Source organism: Leptidea sinapis, chromosome 16 (assembly GCF_905404315.1).
Source record: "Leptidea sinapis chromosome 16, ilLepSina1.1, whole genome shotgun sequence".
In the NCBI taxonomy this organism is placed as follows: domain Eukaryota; kingdom Metazoa; phylum Arthropoda; class Insecta; order Lepidoptera; family Pieridae; genus Leptidea; species Leptidea sinapis.
The window spans coordinates 14,067,399-14,087,587 of record NC_066280.1 but is presented as its reverse complement, the minus strand read 5'-3'; the positions used below and the strand labels follow the sequence as shown (position 1 = coordinate 14,087,587).

Here is a 20,189-nt window from a genome sequence, read left to right as displayed (position 1 = left end):
GATACCCATAATCTAGCCGGCATCCGGTGCAAAGGAGCCTCCCACTGGTATATAAATAAAATGTACATGAGAGTGTCGTTACGTTCTTGATAAAAGTATGTAATACGTTATTCCACTCAATGTTAGTCGTTTTTCTCTTTTGTGGTTATAAATGGCCGTTGGGGGACTCATAACATAATTCATTTATCCGTTCCTTGCCTATTGTGTATTGATATATTAGACATGGGTTCTGGCAAATGAGGCGGAATATTTTGATACTTTTCCGTTTAACGTTAACACTCATCATAGCGGAGAAATTTAAGTATATAATAATAATAATATTGACACTTATTACACAAATTATCTTGCCCCAAGTTAAGCATATATAGCCTGTGTTATGGGTTACAAGACAATGATATATTTAATACAATAAACTTACTTAAATATACATAAATTCATATAAACGGACATAAATACATTTAAACATCCATGACTCGGAAACAAACATCCATATTCAGTATGTGTACCTAAATTTTTGTGTTGTTTCTAAATTATTATTATTATAAATAAATATAATTTATTTTTTAAATTTATTTACGGCCGTTTACAATAACCTATCTATTCTTAGTTTTACTTACTAGAGATAGACAAATCTATCCTTTTACGCTTACTTACATTTCAATAACCTATTGACATAAAGCATTGGACTATAACTATATTGGACATAACTATGGATAGACAAGGTGTTGTCATTAAACGGCGACAGCAATGTATCCGTAACTAGAGATACGTTATTGAAAACGACCGTTAATAGATAACATAAGAAACATTCGAATCGACTTCAAAACTCATTTAACCTTTCTATAGCAAGCTCCCAAGCAAAATGAATCCCAAGATATCAAAAATATTTGATGATGATGATTATAAGTTTGTCCACTTTATGTGAAGGTTATTTGGGGTTGAGCAGGTTATCAACTGTAAAGTAGATCCTGTAGATGAAGCCACAACTTGAGAGTTGAACAAAACATACAAGATTTTATCAACCATAGGTCACTCGAACGGTTGGCTCAATTGTAAGAGCGCTCACACGGAACGTGAGAGGTCGCGGTTTCGAGTCCCGCATCATTCATAATATTTTGTTTTTAATTTTTTTTTTTGTGCAATTAGTCCCAGAAGTGATGGTCATCACTTTAAAACATAAATTGTTTAGATTTGCAAGAGCGACATGTCTAGTCAATTTCCTAATATGCAAATATTGGGATTGAGCAAATTATCAACTGTAAAGTAGATCCTGTAGATGAAGCCACAACCTGAGAGTTGAACAAAACATACAAGATTTTATCAACCATACGTCACTCGAACGGTTGGCTCAATTGTAAGAGCGCTCACACGGAACGTGAGAGGTCGCGGTTTCGAGTCCCGCATCATTCATAATATTTTGTTTTTAATTTTTTTTTGTGCAATTAGTCCCAGAAGTGATGGTCATCACTTTAAAACATAAATTGTTTAGATTTGCAAGAGCGACATGTCTAGTCAATTTCCTAATATGCAAATATTGGGATTGAGCAAATTATCAACTGTAAAGTAGATCCTGTAGATGAAGCCACAACCTGAGAGTTGAACAAAACATACAAGATTTTATCAACCATATGTCACTCGAACGGTTGGCTCAATTGTAAGAGCGCTCACACGGAACGTGAGAGGTCGCGGTTTCGAGTCCCGCATCATTCATAATATTTTGTTTTTAATTTTTTTTTTTGTGTAATTAGTCCCAGAAGTGATGGTCATCACTTTAAAACATAAATTGTTTAGATTTGCAAGAGCGACATGTCTAGTCAATTTCCTAATATGCAAATATTGGGATTGAGCAAATTATCAACTGTAAAGTAGATCCTGTAGATGAAGCCACAACACAACAACCTGAGAAAAGATATATCAAGATTTATCAACGATACGTGACTGAAACGGTTGGCTCAGTTGGAAGAGCGCTCGCGAGGAACGCGAGAGGTCGCGTTGATTAATTTGTGTAATTAGTCCCAAAAGTGAGGGTTATCACTTTAAAACATAACAATTTGTTAGGTTATATCCAAATTATTTTTAAGAGATCAATAAATCCCAGCTGTAATAAAATAAAGAGCCTTACTTCAGCCGAGTTGCTTCAAAAGATAACACAATATTGTAAAGAGGACGTTCGGGAAATATGCGGTAAAGCCTCCTCTACATGGAATACATATTTGCTTATCGTGAGCTATGTTTTACGGTTTTATTACATTACCTATCATTTCCATTATTAACAATTCTGATATAGTGGGTAAAAAAGAAATATACTTAATTACATAGATTAAAATAAAATAGCGATATAGAGAATTAATAAAAACGAATATACATAATATATATATACTGAATAGCATCTGTCCTGTGTTGATTGCTCAAACAGGCCTTTAAAATATTAATCCCTTTTTGTCTGTCAGATCATATTTTTATGTATTACTAGCTACAGACATTGTTCTGTTCATAATAAAAAAAAACTTGGAATTCCGTAAATTCCGCTGACCTTCTTAGCTGACCCCTACTTGGTGAAAAGAATATTCCTACCAAATTTCAAGTCTTTAGCTCTAATGTTTCCAGAGATATCGTGGTGAGTGACTCTATATACGTGGAAATCTCTTTTATATTTAATAGATGGATTTAAATCTTTTAAAAGCTGCGGATTATGTATAAATATATAAATTAAGTTTAATATCATCATATTTTAACGAGATCATAATGTTTTATTAAAAAAGGTTAAGAAAATTGATAGATAAATCGGGTATTCAGGTTAATGGTACTTGATCTCTTTTGCCCTTTTTATAATTATAATAAATGTATAACATTAATACACTTATGTTATAAATATTTGTATTCCATGTAAAGTTAAAAATTAAAACATGGCTGGACCTGCAATCACAGAGTACTATGGCATTTCTGTGTTGATTACACACAGCTTCTTTGAAATCAATTTGGAATTCGTCGACACTCAGGTCCAAGTTACGTCAGTTGGTGCTGGGGCCGTGCTTCGACTGCCGAAGACAGCAAGCGTCGCAAATATGTCAGTCTCGGTGAGTCATACATCTTTGTGCCGTTTGGTGTCGAGACACTTAGCCCGTGGGGCCCAGAGGCGTGGAGTACACAGTACTGTCTACGCACCTCGATAGGGCTACTGGCAACCTTATCGCTGGTAGCTATTTCGGTCAACGGATCAGCCTAGCTTTCAAATCAAATCAAATCAAAATCACTTCATTCATGTAGGTCACGGAAATGACACTTTTAAATGCCAAAAAAAAAATTTATTCTTATTGTACCACTACTTCGTAAAGGGGTGGAGCTAATGAGAAGAAGTAGCGAGAAACTCGTAGCCACTATTTTAAATCAAGATTTACATTTGCATCGTTTTTCAAATCATTTCAGTTATAATACATGTAAAGTGATGCAACAAACATACTCAAACGTCAAATAGTCAATGCCTTACACGAGTAAGTCAAAAAGTAGATGTAAATTAATACAAAACAAAAGTTATTGTGTACAGTAACTGCATCATCCACATACACCATAAAAATAAAGGCATTATGCAAGCATTTTTGCGATAATATAAAAAAGAAATTATAACTTTTAAGAATCCAACACGGAAAAAGTGCGAGTATAGTTCCTCGAAATGATTGTTTTAATTTAATTTAATCATAGCATGTTAGTCATAGTTATAAGATTTGATTTGTAAGTAATTTCAAGTAATGAATGTTAATTTTAATAATTAACGCGCAAAATTCTGCTGAGGGATAAACTTAAAATGCATGCCTCGTACGTAACTTCTCTCAACAACTGACCCGGGCATTTGATTTAAAAGCCTTGAAACAATTTGCCATAAATATTTGACCAATCGGGTGACCGCGGCGTAATTTACTTTGAAGTCTAGTCACTTTGGTGATTAGTGTTACTTGTCGATCGTAAACTGTTAATAGCACACGTTAATGGCAACACTGTGATTGTAATGGCAATAACAAGCAAGAAGTAATGGCCCTGTTAGGGCACACAGCTAATAAACCTGGTTCTAATCATCTTTAAGATAAGTCAGGCACCATGTTTTAAATATAATCAAGTACAAATTTTAGGAAGGTAATAGAATTGTTAGTAATTGAGAAATACCTACTTCTTATTATCTCGTTTTAAAAGATTCTTAAAAAGATATTTCACGAGAAATTTACTAAATGAATTTTATTGAAACTTTACAATAATATAGCTTACATACCAAAGTAGATAATCTCTGTCTTTACTACATTATTCGAACAATAATTTTAATAGTAATGACGATAACGATAAACAACCGAGTGCGCAATATTGTGGTGCGGTCCGGTGGGATAGGCTTGCGGGCGACCGGACGGCTGCAGGTGGAGCTGAAGTTATTAATTTTAAACGCCTGCAATTCAATTTGCATTTTCAATGACTATCAACAAATGGCAGGGTCAAAACTTAAAAGAAGCATACATTTGGGCATGCCATGTTTTCCTACGGCCAACTCTACGTGACTTGCTCACGCGTTTTTAAATCGCAAAATCTGCATGTTTATGCTGGCTGAAATAAATCGTTTAACTTTTTGAAGGTATAAACGCGTGGAATTGTAACTCTTTTGACATTAGACTTTTGCGTTAAGGTAACACTTTTATTATTATTTTAGTTATCCCGACGTTTCAAGACCTCGTTCTGACTGCGGTCTGGCCGTTAAATTGTAAGAAATAAAGTCGATTGACAATCTATCGTTTAATTATAATATCACTATAATATGTAATTGAAATATCACGGCTTTAAAAATATACCTACGGCATATACATCCATTCAATGTATAAGTAATTTCATTGTTACGATACTTCGATCTCAAGAATCGCTCAAAATAAAATAGTGACAAGAAAATGTTATGAATAGAAAAAGATGGCGAGGCGTCCAACTTTCTACTCTCAAGAGGCGAGTGAAAATCGTGCGAAAACTTATAATAGTGAAGCTATGGGATTATGAGAACACTATATTAAATTATGTTACATATATTTTTTTGCCGTTTCGGTCAGTGATCTCCTGTACTAAAATAATGGATTGAAATATTATTTGAAACATTTTATAGTAAGACTAGCTGACCCGGCAAACGTTGTTTTTCCATATAAAGTATAATTCACGCGATAGTTTTATAAGTAATAAAATATTGTCTATATTATAGCCTGTACATCATTTTGTTCTATTGTCAATAGTTTTTGCAGCACACGCAAAAATAGGTTTTCGATTTTACACCTTGTGTTACAAAATAGCAATTTTACTACGGATCCCAAATTTTGAAAAAAAAAACATAGCCTATAACCTTCCCCAATAAATGGACGACCCAACACTGAAAGAATCATTCAAATCGGACCAGTAGTACCAGAGATTAGCGCGTTCAAACAAACAAACAAACACTGCAGCTTTATAATATTAGTATAGATAATCGCATTTAACGTACAATACTTGTAGTATAGTAAGTTAAAATGTAACATAATGTGTATTTTCTTGCAGAAGTTTATTTTTTAAGGGTTTAAAGTCGTTATTCGTACAAATGATTACAAATTTGCTGATACACACGACTATATCCGCGTACAAATGACTGAGCTTAGTAACTTTTTTTTATGACAATAAGGGGCGAGACGAACAGGAAGTTCAGCTGATGGTAATTGATGCGCCCTGCCTATTACAATGCAGTGCCGCTCAGGATTCTTGAAATACCCAAAAATTCTGAGCGGCACTACAACTGCGCTCGTCACCTTGAGACATAAGATGTTAAATCTTATTTGGCCAGCAATTCCACTAGCTACGACTCCGATACAGTAATGCTTACACGTTACTGCTTCACGGCATAAATAGGCGCCATTTTACTACCCATAATCTAGCCGGCATCCAGTGCAGGAGCTTCCCACTGGTCAACTTCACGAAATGCTTTTAAAAATAATTGTTTCTTAAAACTTTAATAACTTCATATTAAATGAAGATAAAATTTTAGATAAGGGTGTCCAACTGTCTAAGGCATTCAACTTTTAAAACTTAATTTATATCTATCCAGCATCGTTTCCGTTATGCGCGCAGAAATGAAAACCTCTGTCGTTTTATGTATAACTAGCAGTTACCCGTAGCATTCGCAACTAAAGGCTTTATCTCAATAAAATGTTTAAGTAGGGATAACAGAGGGAGTTGTCATACTGTAACATGCAGGGCAAGCCTGATAGCGACCCATTCTGTACGGACGCACGCTCAGAAAGGGAAAATAGTAGCATAGAGCACACACAAAGCACGGACATTTTAATCAGATCTCATATAATATGAATGTGAGGAGTGCCTATAAGAGTGAATTTAAGACTTGTTCACTATTGGGCGGAATCGTCAAACTACTTTAAAAAATACCTTAGTAAATATTTCGTTTATCTTCAAATATTTTGGCAAAAATTGTTTTCATAGTTGAAGTAAATACGGGCCATCGAGTCACCCGAAGCTATTTAAGTATTGTCGCTTATGCTGCTTTACAACGACACAATATATCTTCATTTTTTGCATCGCAAACAAAATAATACCGTCGAAAGAAGACCGTTCTATGACAAGGTTTTTCGTTAAATAATATTTTTGAGAACCGCAAAGAGGATAAAAATCAAGCAGAATCAAAAAAAATCCTTATATTATAATCATTTCGTTGTCTGTTTGTCAGTTTATCTGTCAAAACCCTTCTCAACGGTTTTGAAACCGCGTAGAGAAAGAGAGGTAACAAGTTAAATTTAACAATTACATGATAAGGACTTGAAGTATCTATCATCAAATTTGACTCAGACTAGATTTTTATTTTTTTAACTCTTTGGAAAGCTCTTTCGAATTGTAATTCATGAATAGTTTATTTAATAACACAACGATAAAGATAATTTTTAAACCTCCGCGTGCAACGCAGAGCAGCTCGAATTATCTGGGACTGAGTGCTCTGTAAACGGCTGGATCTCTTGGCGTTGCGTAAAGACGTCGCTTTATTGTGTGTCTTCTAACGCATTTATCACGGGGAGTGTTCCGAAGCGCTGTTTCATCTGATTCCTGCCGCCAAATTATACCTTCGCACAACACGCCACAAATTAGGATATTATACGCACCATCTGAATGTGTTGCGGTCCTCCACAGTGCCATTTTCAAGGAGCTTTCTTCCAAGTACTACAAAGCTGTGAAAAGTGCTTCCTTGAGTGGTGTTTCCTGGACCACATGACATGGTTCCTTCAAAAAGGAGCGCAAAAAAAAACAAAAATATATACAGCAAGGGACACTTATTTCCCCTACTAACAGAGTTATGGCCTTTTTCTATAGAAGAGAGGACAAATAAGCGTATGGGTCATCTGATATTAATTGATCATCGCCGTCCACATTTTCTTGCAACACCAAAGGAATCACAGGAGCCTTGCCGGCCCTTTAGAAAAGTGAACGCTCGTTTTTTTAAGATGGGTATCATATTCCTCCTGGAAACACCACACAAGAAAGCTCATTCCATAGCCTTGATGATAAGATAATAAGCAGTACATTAGATAATAATAAGTTACACAAATAAATCAAATTAAATCATCTTTATTTGCAAGATAAGATAATATTTGCAAAATATGATAAAACTGAAAACAAAATTTTATGAACGATGCGCGACACGAACCCGCGACCTCTCGTGTTCGTTGTGTTGCAATTAATCCCAGAATTGAGGATTATCACTTTAAAAACATTACAAATTGTAAGTAATAAGTGGTAAAGCTATGTTATTCCAAAAAAAAACAAATTCCAGTTTTTCTTTACTAGTAAAAATACTGTTAATTTAACACCAAAACATAAAAAAAATCTGGTCCAATATTCTTTATTAAATGCGCTACCTTGATAAGAAGACGTAAACGAACAAAACATTTGCGGGAAAAACAAATCATCGTTCCACGTCGCATTTACTGTGTAACAAGAAAATAATTTGGCCCTCAATTTAATTAAGGAAGGGAAAGATATTTATGCGTTAACTCGAACACCTTTCTGCGAAATATATATCCCTGAAATGCCTCGGAATTTTTTCATAACAACTTTGAAACCGGACCCTTCCCGAAAATGTTTTATGGATATTACGTGATCTATTTGGCTTTCCCTTGAAAAATATATATAAAAAATGTGTCAAAACCGATCACAGTTTAAACTTTTGTCATGTTATTGCCATTTGTGATTTGTGGACGATCATTTTTTTTTGTGGAGTTATAAGAATTCTACCATGCTACCTGACGGAGAGTGATCACCGCTGTTTAAGCAATTAGCAAGCGTTGCTGTGATCATTTCATCCTAGGCCTGCTATAGATAACTTTGTAACCTCTGTTCTCATTCGGATAAAGACAAGTCTTTAAACTAACTTTTTCTTAGTATATAGTTCTTTATTACCGATGTTTCAAATGAAATATTTGCGAAGCACGAATTCACCCGACCATTAAAGATACAAATTCCACGAAAAATCAGCTTTTGCAGTACAATGCGATCTGATCCTTTTAGCCATTTAATTATATGCGCAAGAATGCACTCACAATACAGTAAAAATAGTAGGTGTGAAGCAATTGACCATCACTTCTGACCAAAAATTCAATTCTGGTAGGAGCAATTATGGTTTGTCGACAGTTTATAGGAAACGCTGTATTTTAAGTGGCTTATTATCCTCTCCACTATTCTATATTAAATAGTTTAAAAGCAATGTACTAAGGAAATATATATTTTCAGCGGATGGTGTGTTATCCACCGTAAACGTTGTGGAGGCTCTTCAGGAGTTCTGGCAGATGAAGGCGCAGAGAAATGGCACAGCCGGTGCAGGCAGTAGCGCTCTGGTCATCTACGAGTCAGTGCCCTCGGCACATCCACCATATGTCTGTTACGTCACTTTGCCAGGGGGAGCATGCTTTGGGAGCTTTCAGGTAATATTACTGCTGCTTTATTATTTTTCAAACTATTCTGTTATTGAAAATATTTGCTAGATATTATGACATCGAAAAGGCTTAAAGAGATTTAGAGATTTTTGCTAATATTTCTGAAGTAAGAAACAAAGTAGGCAATGTAAAGTAAGAAACAGAAATGGTAAAAAGAAGATTAAACTTACTGGAGTAATAAAAATTATGCGATAATAGATACGTAAAAACCTCTTAGATAAACTTTAGTATCTCATTGTAAACACGTATGTAAACGTTTAAGTGCTATGAAGCCGACGTAGCAACTGACCGTTCACAACTGTTAATGGAGGTTTGCATTAGCCTGATAGTACGTACATCGTTATGCTTATCAATGTTTTTAGCAATATCAACATCATTGCTTTTGTTGGCATCGTAGGGTGGTTCATTTCTTTCTGAAAATATAACGAAGTTGGTCGATGCGTTTTCATGGGCATCATGAATTTCTTCATTTATACACATTTACACCCTGTAAGCCTTTGTTTTATAAAAGTGATGTAGGCCTCCAATACATTCCATATTGGGCTGCATACTAGATTCAGTTAGCCTCTGTGACCCATTTTATCACATTTCAAGCATATTTGTGGACTATTTGGGCGCTACTCCCTACAAGGTAAATAAGTAAACATGAATAAATCTTGGAACCTTTTCTTCTCGCGACTTGACCAGCTGTTTTTAATAGTATTAAAATGTTATGCCTAATAGTTTTTTAACTGAAAAATGAATATCGCAGCGCCCTCGTATAACCGCATTCGGAATTCCATTAAAATAGTCTAACCCACACATAATACTAGTGATTGCATCCAAACTGCGTTAATTCTGCTGTTATGAGTCTTCTCCCATACCTAACTCTCACTTCCGTATATCAAACGTGGCGACAAGCACTCCATTATGAACCACCATTCATTCCTCTTTTTGGCACAGTCTAGCCGTTCATAAAGGCATTCAGCACTCCATTCACACAGTTCCCCGCAGTCACTCTCTTTTCAATATCTCCTTCACATCTTCCGTCTCTCTCACATGTTATCCAAATATACAAATTCTGTAACTTGTTCTACCCTTTTATCTTCAATCGTATTATTACAATCAGTCAAACTTTTATCCTTCTCAAATATACTCACTTTCGTCATTCTTGCTTTCACTTTCAAACCTTTCGCTTTAAAACTCTTGTCTAAGCAGTCCATCATTTGATGCAATTGGGACAGTCACAGCCTTTGTCCAATCATCTGGTATTTGGCCCTGTTTCTAACATAGATTAAAACTGCGATGCAGTAGGCCTATTTGTCACTCGATCACCTTTTAACGCTTTTATAATGTCATCCATTTCAATGTCATCACTCGGGTCCATAAACATATCTTTCTGCTCTATTGCACTTATCTTTGTCTTTTTCGGATAAGCTCATACTTTCTTCATTCATGGTCATGAACGAACGAGGTGAGGTCTCACCTCGTTTATTCCTAATCACATTCATCGATGTGTTCATATTTTTGCCCCGCACTTCATTCACGAGTTTCCAAAACAATTTTATATGGTCTCGAAAACTTGCGCCGAATTTTTCCTCAAATTTCATATTGTTATCATTCTTCTGTTATCGTATCTTACTGTTTTGGGTTAAGGCACTACTGACTTTTTCAAATGAATAGACCTACGTCTATAATATCAAGTAGTTTGTAAATATCTGAAGATAAATGTTGATTTAAAAGAATAGCCGCTTTTCGTTCGTAACGCTCAACTTTTTCTAAGTTATGTTAAATGGTAAAATAACTATGACATTCATATGTGTGTTTTTGCCTTGCCGTTAAAAGAAGTTTTTAGGCCAGTAATTAGGTACAACATAAAGCAAGCTTGACACTTGATAGTAGTAAAAAAAACTAGTTTTTTACCGAAATGCGATACACTGTTTCCTATGTATATATCATGGTTTTCCTGTTTGTGTGGTTAGTGTATTTTTTAAGTTCATTTTGAATTAATCTAAAACTCATAACATTATATTTACGGTCAAATATGGTTTCAATATAATGATTAAAACAATAAATAAAATGTTTACATTTTTAACCGACTCTTCGTTCTTAATTCATCGGTATGTTTTCTTTATGTTTCACTTCACTATTCTACCCTTTCGACTGGGTGAACCGATTTTGATCATTCTTTATTTATTTGAAAGCTGGTGCTTTCCGTGTGGTCCAATTTGGTCCAGATGGTATCCATGAGATAACCATAAAAGTCTTAAATTTGCTATAAGTATGTGCGCGACAAATTTACGAAGTACTCAATATCGCGCCAACCGATTTCGATGATTCTTTTTTATTGTAAAGGATATACTTCAAAGGTAGTTTGGTGAGAGTTTGGTTAGGTTCTGACTATGGGATCCATGACAAAGTAACGGAACTCTACAATTCTTAGGAGCAAATTAACCATACTCGGCCAAATTTTTTATGCTATCCGGATATTTCAATTATCTACCGTAACGTCATAAGGTCAAGTTATAGTTATCTTGTTTTAATGTTACTACATTATTTCAGAGAAACTGTTTTTGTATGTACATAAAAATTTATAATCACATCCCAAAGATAATAAGAGAGGTATCGTCAAATAGGAATTTCTCGTCTAAATTGAAAATATACCTTATTAAAAACTGCTTATATTCATTAGACGAATATTATCAATTAAAAACTTGACATTTTTCTTTAATAATTTAATATTAATAAATAATACTGCTACTAATCTTTTGTTAAATTGATATTATTGTATCTAATGATTCAGAAATGTATTTTGTAAAATTTGCACGTCATAAATGTGGCAAACATATACTTAATAATATTTATGTAACATCAATTTAACATGTTTATGTAAATAAAAACTATGACTTTGACTTTTATGTATGCTTGATCATGTTTGAAAATGGTATTACTTTAGTAATTTTATAAAATAACATTGTGAATGCTAGTAAAATATACTATTTTCCGATCACCTTTAAAATATTATCGCATACAAAAAGTTACAAAATTGCCAGTCCCATTTATAATATTGGTAGATACCCGCGCTACTTATAAACCCATAACGGATTGAAGCAATTTGTAATTTCTATAAAGCCGTTCGAATCGTGGATAATTGCCGATGATTTAGCATATAAAGCGTGTTGTTAGGCGATATATTACTATTAGCGGTTCATTCACCGTCTGTCTGTCTCGACTCTCGACACGATGTTGATGACTCATTGCTAATTGGTGCTGAGTGCTGACGTCATCTGGTGTCAGTTGCTGACGCTCGGAGTCGCAAACTGTTCTCAATTCTCATGCTATCTTCATCTAATTGAAGATTAGCGTCCACTTGTTGTAAAAGTTTGATCATTCTTTTTATGCATAAGTTACGTCATACAAATATGGTTTTTTGATAATCCTTGTCACAATTGGACACTTATGTCAATGCTGACTGATACTCTCTCTCTGGTGTGTCGTGACATTTTATTTTGTACTTTTTTTTTCAAAACACTGGGCAGCGAGTGTGTACTCGCCAAAGAGTTGGACCTACATAAGACCGAGTTCGTAGTATTTTTAATTTTTTGGTTTACTCATATCTTTCTAGTTTTTGTATTTTCGTTTTTAACATATGACGTCATATAGCTTTTGAGCTCCCCCTTAAACGTGTGATATAGTATACGGCCCCTAAGACAAAATTTTTTGAATTTCCTCTTTTCGAGTTTTTAATTTTCTCAAATATACGTCTATTAACTCTTAGCTAAGAAATATTTCTACATATTCTCTCGCGCAAACTATTCAGTTCAGAAAAAAATTATATAAGAAAAGTCATTATCATTTTTGAACACCTATCCATAGATACCGATTTATTTTCAGTTCTTAGTATGGGGATCCCTAAAATTTTGTTATTTTTTTTTTCAATTTCTGTGTGAAAATCTTAATGCGGTTCATCGAATACATCTACTTACCAAGTTACTACAATATAGTTCTTATAGTTTCGGAAAAATGTGGCTGCGATATACGGACGGACAGACAGACATAACGAATCTATTAGGGTTATGTTTTATGCCATATGGCTACGGAACCTTAAATTAAATATTATCGTAATTTAGATAACACTTTACTACTCTTTCAGAATTGTCCAACAAAAGCTGAAGCGAGGCGAAGTGCAGCGAAAATAGCACTGATGAATAGTGTTTTCAACGAGCATGAGTCCCGCCGGATATCGGAGCCCTTCATAGAGAAGGCGGTCGCGGAGGCGAGGGCTTCCTTCGGGGGAGACGCCACCCCGCATCATCAGGACTCGAGTGCCGGGATTGCGGCGTTTAGGTAAAGAAAATCAAAGAATATACGTGGGTAACACTGAAAATGTTTGGAACTGGCCAGTTAGAAACATTGATAGTGAAAACTTTTTTGAATTTCAATTTTAGAACTCTTTGGTAACCTAATGTAGTATATTGCATTCATTTCTCATTTGTTTTTGTGAATTGGCGACAAATCTAAAATTCTTGTTACACGTGAAAATGAACCTAACGCGAGAAAATTTTCGGTCAATGATTTATTATGACTTTCGTTGTGGGCTTCCTCAACAACAAAGCTATGATAGGATGCGATTAGCATTTCTTATTGAAGCCCCATCTCGTTACAATTGGTTTAACGAGTTTAAGCGTGGACGTAGCAATCTCAATAATGATCCGCGTGAGGGACGACCTTTAACAGCGACTACTGAATATAACATCAGTGCTGTGCGACGCATGATAGAGGAAGATAAGAGAGTGACCTATCAGCAGATACGAGCAAGCCTAGACATTGGAATCAGTCAAGTTCAAAAAATATTACACGAACATTTAGGCGTCAGGAAGCTTTGTACCAGATGGATTTCCCATACTTTAACCGACGACCAGAGGCACCTTCGCATGGACTGGTGTCGCCAAATGTTAGATAAGTTCAACGGCGGTGACTCAAATGCTGTATTTGACATAGTCACAGGTGTTAAAAGCTGGATATATTGCTACGAACCCGAAACCAAAAGACAATCAGGTCAGTGGGTGTTTCCTTTAAAGATCGGCCAACTAAGGTAAAGAAAGGAAGAAGTCAAGGAAAAAGATGATTGCCTCATTCTTTGGTCGGAAAGGTCATTTCGCGACAGTTCTGCTAGAAGATGGAAGGACAGTTACTACAGACTGGTATGTCAATCGCTGTTTGCCTGTTGTCTGGGAAAAAATTCTCTCGAAGCAGGATCCTCCTTCACCCCGACAATGCTTCAGCGCACTCCGCAAAACGGACTGTTGTATATTTGACTATGGCAGGTGTCGAGATAATGAGTCATCCGCCATAGAGTGCTGACCTGGCGCCCCGCGACTTTTATTTATTCCCAAGAACTAAAGATAAAATTCGAGGCTTTACGAATCCTGAAGATGCGGTGAAAGCGTACGAAATCCCATAGAAGAGACCCCAAAGGAAGAATGGGCCCACTGCTTTTCTCAGTGGTTCGAATGCGACGATGTGTAGAAAGAAACGGAGATTAATTCGAAAAACAATAAAAGTATTGGCAACTTTCTATTTTAAGCCGTTTTTCATTTTCTAAACATTTTCAGTGTTACCTAGGTATAATAGAACAAGTACCGAAGACTCACTCTGCAAAATCTATTAAAGAAATATGGACTCTTCTGGCCATACAATAAGGTGTAACTCAGACCGCACAGCGCTATTAACCTACATTTTTATTTACCTAGAAGTTGCCTCTCTTTCTATTGCGTGACGACAATATGGTGTCTTCTTTTCCCAAAACTGTACCTTCCAAGTATTAGGTCATCTTGTAAAAATGGCTTTGCTTTTTCTATAATATAAATAGATATGTAATCGTAATTTTAAAACTATAATCTTTCGTTGTTAAACCTACATTAGTTGCAGACAGTATGCGTTGGAAGACCACGACATAATTATACCTACTTAGTATAGTAAATTCATAAAATACTACTCAGCTATAATGAATGGTAATTTCATTATAATAATAATCACTTTAATTTAGCCGCCGGTGAATTAGGTGAACAAAACTCGCGCGTGCGTCACTGCTCGCTCGTGAGTCCTGGTTGGTCTACTCTGTAGAGGCCGCCACACGTATTTACGATTTCGATACCTACACGGGGAGTGAGATAAGCCTGGTGAAATGTAGAAATTAGCAGAATGTAAACACTTCCTTTCTAAAGTAAGAAATGTGTGCTGGGCTGGGACACATAGTAGAAGTGAAACTTCAACGGACAAAGTTAAAAAACAAATATTTCAAAGGTTCCTGTCAATATTTTAAAACAAGTATTTGAAAGAATATATTAAAAAATGTTGTTTTAAAATATTTAAAAAAAAAAAGACAAAATTAATGCTTTTCTTTATAAAAATTTAAATATAATTTGATAAAAAATCTCGATCAGGGGTGTGGGGTTCGAACCTACTCTCCCTCTCAGGAACCAGAGCTTAAATATTGCGCCTGAGAGCGCTTTCGCACTACGTCCGATCAGAGTCCATGAGAACATGGTCCGAAGTAGTCGTAGAACTATTTCTATGGTAGCCTACGCACTATATCCGGCTTACGTCATCCGATTTAATTCCGTCAACCGTTGTAATAGTCCTACGACTACTTCGGACCGTGTTTTCACGGATACGGATCATACTCTAATAGGGCTTAGTGCGAAATCACTCTTAGACCGCGCAGCGAAACTAAAGTAGTAGTAGTAGTAGTTGAAATTAATGATGCAGCTTCACCCCTACTACAATCGGCCGTGGTACGCCATGCGACATGCAATAGATGGGCGAAAAAATTTTAAGCGATGTCAAAAGAGTTTCACTTTAAAACCTCTAAAACTCGTCAAAATGCACAAACCACAAGATTCGCACTACTCGACATTAGTCAAAGTAGAAAGATACCGCCCCCTACTAGGCTCTGTAAAATAAAATAATAAATTATTTTGCATGCAACCACGGACTAGTAAAAAAGAAAGACTCCGCGCCGTGATATTAGCAAGTGATGCTAGTGTGTGTGCGGTTACGGAGTATACCAGATACACAATTTTTTCTCCTTTAAATAATCATATATCCACAAATACTTTTATATTATTGTTTTTAAACTTTCTCACAACGCACGACGGCATTTTTAAAATATTTTATTGCGACGCAAACTGATCTGTCACAGACGATGCCAAATCTCAAAATGGCGGCCGATCGGCTTGTATTAGTGTAAGTGCCTGCGTGGGGGCAGGGCTATGTATTTACACGTTTACCGGCTTGTTTTGGTGCCTCACTGTTATGTAAGGTAACACGGAGTCCTTATTTTTTACTCGGCCGTGCATGCAACGGTATTAAATTTTACAATAAATTACCAAGAAGTGTATGTAAAAAAAATTGTGTTATAATTGTTATTTTCCTCATGGATATTATGATTCAACCTTGTATTGTTTTACTGGATATGTTCAAACTTTTGTGTAATTAATATGTATCTGAATTGCATTTTTAGGGATTGACGTTGACGAGCAATCTTTTGATTTTATGTCAATTAAATATTTTTGACTATGACTATGAATCATTCAGCCAAAACTAACAAAAAACATTTCAATAGAATTTCCCCTTGCTCGAAAATAGTGATAGAGCATAAAATAAATCATTACGCATCTCCAAATCGGGGGACGTTCGCCATTTTCCTATGCCCTCTATTCTGGTGAAGAACAAAAAACGAAACAACATTCATTTACAATATCATTAATTCCAAATAGCCAAGATATAAAGATAAAAAAAATTACAATAAGATGACAAAGCTAAAATGGCAGACGAAGAAGGCAAAGGCAAGTGCATCATACAGCCAATCAATAAATTAATAATTCAAAAAAATGTTTGTCATACTCAACGTCCCGATTTTTGCTACTAGACAAAGCACTGAACCTATTACTCTGTATTTATTGTACGAAAAATGATGAAACGCTTTAGATAAGGAACAAAGTTTATTAATTATTCGAATTTTGGTTAATTTTTTAATTTATTGTATGGCCATGGATGTTTAGTCGAATAGAATTTATCGTCATACAGAATACTGTAAAAAGTAATAACTTTTCTTAAAAAAATATATAAAAATAAATGACATATTATGGAGGGTACAGGCTAGGAGTATCATCTCTTAAGTGAGAAAAGTTAAAGTGTCCAGCTTATGTAGTAAATAACAGTTCAAAAACATTCCACAATGGCGCTGCTGTAGGCACAGGGTATGGTATGAAGTTGTGAAATGGTAAATGAAACTTCAATTAGTTTACAATTGCAAACTAATTGTAGTATGCTGAGTTAAACATTTAGTATTATTGTGGACTAAAGTAGTTAAATAATAAAATAGTGAAAATTTCAAAAACTTAAGTTGTACAAAATAATGTAGTAAATATAACCTTAAATAATTATTATAGGGAAACGTGCAACTCTCCGCCCAGCTTCGCTGTAAAAGCCTTCAGGGCTATCAGCACAGAGGAGGTTTTTAGTCGGTAGGGGGTGATTACACCCGAGCCCGGCATACGGGCCCCGTTTTGGGGTCTTCAATACGTAAATGTATTTAGTCCTCTTGAAAAAAAAAAAGGAAACGTGCACCTAGAGTGATTAATATTATTTTATATTTGGCGCTTCTTTTAAGATTTACCCTAATGCTACTGTAGCGCCACCCTTGTTTATTGCATTTTGACGAACACATTTTAATATACACAGATGATTCTCCTTGCCTCTACCCTCCAAACATTAAAATATTCTGGATCCTATGTCTAATTGCTCGTAGGTATAATACATAGTCTAAGATTTTACGTGTAAGAATAGTTGCCGCTAACATTTTTGTATTGCTATTTTATATTTTGATTGATTTTAAAGCACATAACCTCTTTCATCTATTATTCGTTAAATTTTGAAAAACCGGTAGAAATCACTACGTAGTTAAAGTTGATTGAAGATAATTATGAATTTCATTGTTATGAACATATTATAAATGATAATTCCCTTAAGAATGTATTAAAACAGAGTTTAATATTAAATAGTATATTATCCACAAAATAAAAGAACATTAAATATCACAAAGAAAATTCTTAGAGTAACGCGGGTTTTAAGCATTAAAATAATATTTGTTTTTCAGGTTACAAAATATTTTATTACGAAATAACATTTCTGATTCTTCAACTGGAGAGCTCACGATTTTACTCGCAGCCTTTTCATACAAGTTTATCTCAAATTTAATGTATTTTTAAAACTGAAAATGTAATAGAAAATGTGCTAGTTTTCGTGGAAGCAGCAGCGCTTCTTAGTTGTCAAACAAACTTTCAATGACATCAAAGACAGCTGGAAAATGGAGAATGAATATAAATGTTTATTTTAATTAGATATATTTTGATGAGTTCTGTACAGATTTAATATTATATTTATTATGTTTTTAAAGTGATAACCCTCACTTCTGGGATTAATACACAAATAAAATTTGAAAGTGTTTGGACGATAATTTCAGATTGAATTTGCATAAACGCTCCAATGTCTATTATTATTGTGTTGCAAATTGAAAAAAGATGACCAATCCGAACGCTCGACGTCTCACACTGCTAATTTTAATTTTAATATTTACTACAATATCACTATGACATTACAATGTCACTAAAGCCAGGCCGTTAAATTGTAAGAAATGAATCGATTGACAATCTAACGTTTTATTATAATATCACTAGTGAAATTGTAATATCACGGTTTTGACAATAAAACAGCGTACACACATCAATTGAATGTAAGGATATTTCAGGATTGATGACATTTATTTCCTCGACAGATTTATGCTGGAAGCCAACAAGGGACGAACGATGCTGGAGTTCCAAGAACTGATGACGGTCTTCCAGCTCCTCCACTGGAACGGGTCCTTACGAGCGATGAGAGAACGACAATGTTCCAGGCAAGAAGTAGTCGCTCACTACTCCGCAAGAGCACTGGATGACACGATGCGAGAGCAAATGGCGAGAGAGTGGGCTTCGAGAGAGAGAGAGGCCGGGAGTGGGGGTGGAGTTCTCAGGAACGAGCTAGCGAGAGCAGAGAGGGAACTTAGAGCGGCTCGACTCGCGGCCAGAGAGCTGAGGTTCCCGAAGGAAAAACGTGATATATTACTGATGGCTGCCAGACACGCCCCGCCCAGTAGCAATAGTGATCTCACCCCGCGAAACTAATGTTTGTTGTATTTTAATATAGGCTATTAGTATAAGTACGATTGTGTTTTATTTCATCAACTTTTTTTATGAAAATAAGGGACGAGACGAGCAGGACGTTCAGCTGATGGTAATTACAATGCAGTGCCGCTGACGGTAATTGACTAACCCAATTATTCTACGCGGCACTACAATAATTGCGCTCGTCACCTTGAGACAAAAGATATTAAGTATCATTTGCCCAGTAATTTCACTAGCTACGGCGCCCTTTAGACCGAAACACAATAATGCTTACACATTACTGATTTACTGCAGAAACAGGCGCCGTTGTGGCACCCATAATCTAGCCGGCATCCTGAGCAAAGGAACCTCCCACTGGTAAATGCCCTTAGTCACAACTTGCGACACTCTTGGGCCAAAGAATAGGCCTAAAAAGAATAGGGAAGTCCCCCCTATTCTGCCGCTCAGTACATGTTTCGTTCATTGTAGAAATGGAGTGATTCCATATTGTTAACATTTTGGCATACATATTAAGTTGTATATTCTATTACAAAGTGAGCAACTCAAATAATAATAGAAAACATTGTGTGAATGGTTTTTTCATACACGCAAAAAACTGGCTTCAAAAATTATTTTAATAAATTGCCAAGATGTGAATTCCATTCCTCAAAATTTAAATAACAGTAAGTATAAAATATTAAATAAAAGTTAAAATAAATTAAAAAGCACGCTTTTATAGAAAAACAACCTAAAAAGTAGAAAATAATTTTCAATAAGCAAAAATTCCAAATGCTTAGTGTGATTATACAGGATAGTTTTTTGAGAAGGGTGATGGCAAAGTCAGAAAATACAAGACTGAGAGGAAAGTCGTGAAAGGAGTCATGCCCTCGATTTATAAGAAACCAATAACTACATATTAAGTTTCTTAAAATATCTTGACGGTTTTACGGAAATCGACCCGAATGATTTTTCAAAAAAAAATTACAATCTGTATTATTGAATCTCTAATGGACTCTGTTGGTGA

General features: G+C 35.2%; 1 protein-coding gene across 2 annotated transcripts in view; it reads left to right on the top strand.

Annotated features, from left to right (window-relative positions):
- LOC126968647 (protein limb expression 1 homolog) overlaps positions 1-19,224 on the top strand; it is a 41,222-nt gene extending 21,998 nt beyond the window's left edge. For both annotated transcript variants that reach the window (XM_050813672.1, XM_050813673.1), the window contains exons 2-4: positions 8,776-8,966; positions 13,111-13,304; positions 18,799-19,224. In XM_050813672.1, the coding sequence (XP_050669629.1) occupies positions 8,776-8,966; positions 13,111-13,304; positions 18,799-19,186 (773 nt within the window). In that variant the 3' untranslated portion in view covers positions 19,187-19,224. The remainder of the gene's footprint in view (positions 1-8,775; positions 8,967-13,110; positions 13,305-18,798) is intronic.
- Positions 19,225-20,189: the final 965 nt, after the last annotated feature.